Source organism: Hydra vulgaris, chromosome 04 (genome assembly GCF_038396675.1).
Source record: "Hydra vulgaris chromosome 04, alternate assembly HydraT2T_AEP".
NCBI classification, from domain to species: Eukaryota; Metazoa; Cnidaria; class Hydrozoa; order Anthoathecata; family Hydridae; genus Hydra; species Hydra vulgaris.
In genome coordinates, this window is record NC_088923.1 from 50,742,980 (window position 1) to 50,747,447 (window position 4,468).

Consider the following 4,468-nt stretch of genomic DNA (forward strand, 5'->3'; position numbering starts at 1 on the left):
GAATAGGACCAATAATTTTTCCTAGCGACGCTAATTCATTAATTGAAATGCTTGAATTACGTATAGCTGCATGGAAAGCAGGTAACACTGGAGTAAGAAATGAAGCTGTTGCAATTTGTGATTTATTATTACGACAAGGTATAATAAATATTCCACAGTTTTAAGCAATACAAAATAATTATAAATTATACATCAGTGCATATAAAAAAATATATAGTACATAAAAAATGCTAATTGTACAGAATAAAAGATATGTGAAAAAACATGCTAATGGTGTTAGTGGAATACTTGACACTATTAAAAACTTATTTAAACGAGCAGCAGCATCAAATGTAACAAGAGTGTCATCAGCTATGTTGAATAGGCTAGCTGCTAGCGATTTAGGAAAAACTGCAATAACTGCCGCTAAATCAGCAGGAAAAGAACTTTCAACATCTGCGATAGAAGCTGCTGGAAATGCTGCAGTTGAAAAAAGAAAACAAATAATTGATAAAGCATCTTCAAAGATAGTTTCACAACCTGCTACTAATAAAAAAAATTAAGAAATAATTTCAAATTTAATTGGATCTAAAGATCTGATTAATAATGGGTCTGAAAGATCTAAAAATAATAATGCAGATGGTATAACCACAAATATAAATAAAATGATGATGGGGTCTGCATTAAAATCAACAGCTATAAGAATAGAAGATCTAGTAAAAAAAAGTCGTGGTCTCACTTGCATAATTATTTCTATAAAAAAAAAAATTGTATGTATATAAAAAATGGCAACTTCTGACCTATTAAATTTTATCGAAATCCCAACTGTGGATGATGGAATTAAAAGATTTGAATTCCATGAGTATGAACCAGTAGCTCGCACAAATTTAAATAACGCTGGAGAAATAAGAATCAACATTGTGCAACAAGATTTGTTCACACTTCCATCTAAGGTTTATCTCTTGTTTGAAGGAAGACTTCTTAAACTTGATGGGACATCTTATGTTAATGCAGATGTAGTGACACTTACAAATAATGGTATTATGCACTTATTTAGTCAAACATCATATCAATTATCAAATCAAGAAGTAGAGTCAGTTTATTATCCAGGTCAAGCAACAACAATGCTAGGAATGCTCAAATACCCAAATGACTTTCAATTAGCACAAGGATTAAATCAATTGTGGTATAAAGATTCTTCAACGACAACAGCTAATAACCCAGGGTTTACAGTAAGACAAGCCTATATAATTCAGAAACCCACTACAATGGGAATATTTTCATTTTGTATACCTTTAAAGCACATTTTTGGATTCTGTGATAATTACAACAAAGTTATTTACGGATTTAAACATACACTAACTCTTGTTAGAAAAGGTGATACCGAAGCAATTTTTAGAAATGCTGCTGCAGCTGCATGAAAAGTTATTCTTGATAAAATATCATTGTTTATACCGCATGTGATCCCATCAGATGTAAAGAGAGTTAATCTTTATAAAAGTATTGAATCAAAAGTGACACTTCCAGTAACATTTTGCGCAAGGCAGTGTGATGCTGTAACTGTTCCACAATCTACAACGTTTTCTTGGAGGCTTAACGTAAAGACATCTCCTGAAAAACCAAGATACATCATTGTTGGATTCCAAACAAACAAAGGTGGAAATCAAGAACTTAATTCTTCAATTTTTGATCATTGTGACTTGAAAAATATGTACATTATGCTTTATCAAGAAAGGTACCCAGCTGTTGACCATAATTTATCATTTCCAAATCATCAATTTTTAAGAGCATATAGAGATGCATCTGTATTTAGTGAAAAATTTTATGGAATAAACGATTTGATAACATAACTCCTTCAGACTATAAGGATTTATACCCTTTTATGGTTTTTGATGTTAGTAAACAATCAGAAAGATTAAAATCATCATTAGTAGATGTACAAATTAAAGCAACATTTAATGCAGTTGTTCCAGCAGATACTAAAGCGTTTGCTGTTGTAATGTCTGATATATTTTTACACTTTCATTCAAACGGAAATAAAATGAATGTTGTTTATTAATTTTTTTTTAATTGAGTTAAATAATTTTCTTTATATAATAAAAATGAGTTATACAAAGAAATATTTACAAAATCTATTAAAAGAAAATAATATCACAAAAATATCTCACAATTTCAGTACTTTGTTGATGATTGCAGTAGATAATAGGTTAATAGATAAAGAATCATTTATGATTCTTTATCTATCAACCTATTATCTGCAATATATATGCATTATATATATAATATATTCTGCAATCAAAAGCAATAGAAGCAACTGATAAAAAACCAGTTGGTAAACCTAAAATACATCCAGTAAAAGAACCATGCGAAAAAGTATTAGATCCGAAATATGAAAGATTAAAAACAATTAGGAAAAAACCAGTCACAGTTAAATTAACAAACATGGAAACAGGAGAAATTAAAATATATAAGTCATTATATAGTGCTATGCGTGAGATTAAGCATGGATGTAGGTGAGACTAAGCATGGATGTAGGTGAGACTAAGCATGGATGCGTGAGGCTAAGCATGGATGCGTGAGACTAAGCATGGATGTAGGTGAGATTAATCATGGATGTAGGTGAGACTAAGCATGGATGTAGATATTTAGAATTGCGAGATGGAAAAGTAGGCTTTAAAATAGAAATAATAAATTCTAAAAAATTAAAAAAATATTTAAAACATTTACATTTTTTTGTAAATATTTTAATCAGAAAAAACTTTTTTTTAAATGACTTAAAAAAAATCTTACTATATAAAAATGGGAAATAAAACGGTAAAAGAATTAAAACAAGTCGCAAAAGAGCGAAAAATTAAATATTATTATAGAATGCGAAAAAGTGAATTACTAGATGCGTTAATGCACACACTAATACAAACTCCATTAGTTGAACAGATAAATATATTAGATGACCAATTCCAGACGTAACATTTTCAATTTTAACTCTGACACCTTTTATTGCAACTAATGCAGCAATATCTTAAAAAGAACCAAGTAATAATAAAAAAACAATGGAAAGATTGAAATCTAAAGTTGTAGAGTTGTACAATAGAATTAGAAAACAAATAGAATTTAAATTAAAGAAATCATCTGTTAAGTATGTGACAAAACAATTTACAGCTAAAGGAATAGAAGGTTACGATGCTTTATCCTTCATAAATGATGCTAAAAATAGCGCTATTAAAGTACTAAAAGAAAAGAAAAATTTAAAAGTTCATATAGTTCTCCATTGTGAAATGGAGATTATTGATATTAAAACAGAAGAAACTATATTCACAACTGGTGTATTTAGAACGAATAATCAAGATAATCTTAAAGATAATCATCCCGAAAGAGTAGATAAAGAGCTTAAAAATCAAGCTGAAAAAATAAACTGGGATAAAATAGAATTTCCAGTATCATAAAATTAAATTACATAATTTGAGAAGAACAATCCAGATATCAGCGTCAATATATATGGTTATGAAAACTCAGAAGTTTATATTTTACATGTATCAAAGAAAAATGATTGCAAACATTTAATAGATTTACTATTAATCTAAAATGGTGAAGCTAATCATTACTGTTTGATAAAAAATTTAAGCAGATTACTTTCTTCGCAAACTTCTAAGAATCAACATTGTAATCAACATTATTGTAGGAATCGCTCATTAGGATTTAATTCTGAAGAATCTTTATCTAAACATATACCTTATTGTGAAGCACATGATTCAGTACGTATTGAACTTCTACCACCAAAATCAACAATGCAATTTACTAATTACAATAAATTAATGAGAGTTCCGTTTGTAGTATATGCTGACTTTGAAAGTTTTATCAAACAAATTGACACTTGTGAACCAAATCCGAATGAATCTTATACTAAACAATATCAAAACATATTCCAAGTTCATTCTGTTATTAAATTAAATGTTTTGACGAAAGTATTTATCAAAGCAGTCCAGTTACATTTACTTCAACTAATGAAACAGATGATGTTGCACACACTTTTGTTAATAGTTTACAAGAAGATATCACAAAAATTTATAACAAGATTAAATTTCCAAAAAGGATGATATTTACTGATGAAAACAAGCATGATTTTAATGCAGTAATATCATGTCACATTTGTGGAAAAAAACTTGAAAATGATAAAGTACGTGACCATTGTCATATTACTGTAAAATATAGAGGTGCTGCTCATCAAAATAGTAATTTAAAATATAAAATTCAAAAATTCTTTCCAGTACTATTTCACAGTTTATCTGGCTACGATTCTCACTTATTTATAAAGAAATTATCAGGAGGAAAGTTGAGTTGTATACCAAACAATGAAGAAAAGTATATTAGCTTTTCTAGAGAAATTAAAGTTGGTGAGTTTATTAATAAAGAGGGTAAGAAAGTTGAAGTTAAACGTGAACTTCGTTTCTTAGAAAGTTATAGATTTATGCCTGATAGTTTAGATGGATTA

The 4,468-nt window shown here is 28.5% G+C and overlaps 1 protein-coding gene across 1 annotated transcript; it reads left to right on the plus strand.

The window, feature by feature from the left end:
* Window positions 1-764: 764 nt before the first annotated feature.
* On the plus strand, window positions 765-2,038 carry LOC136079498 (uncharacterized). Its single transcript, XM_065795235.1, has 3 exons — window positions 765-1,356; window positions 1,495-1,791; window positions 1,839-2,038. The coding sequence occupies exons 1-3, from the start codon at window positions 765-767 to the stop codon at window positions 2,036-2,038; spliced, it is 1,089 nt and encodes a 362-aa protein (XP_065651307.1).
* The last annotated feature ends 2,430 nt before the right edge of the window (window positions 2,039-4,468 follow it).

Excerpts from the sequence above, each read along its gene's own strand:
- LOC136079498 (XM_065795235.1), top strand. The coding sequence starts at position 765 with ATGGCAACTTCTGACCTATTAAATTTTATCGAAATCCCAACTGTGGAT. Across the intron at positions 1,357-1,494 it reads ACTAACTCTTGTTAGAAAAG|TGACACTTCCAGTAACATTT; the intron begins GTGATACCGAAG and ends TTGAATCAAAAG. Across the intron at positions 1,792-1,838 it reads TAGAGATGCATCTGTATTTA|ACTATAAGGATTTATACCCT; the intron begins GTGAAAAATTTT and ends TAACTCCTTCAG.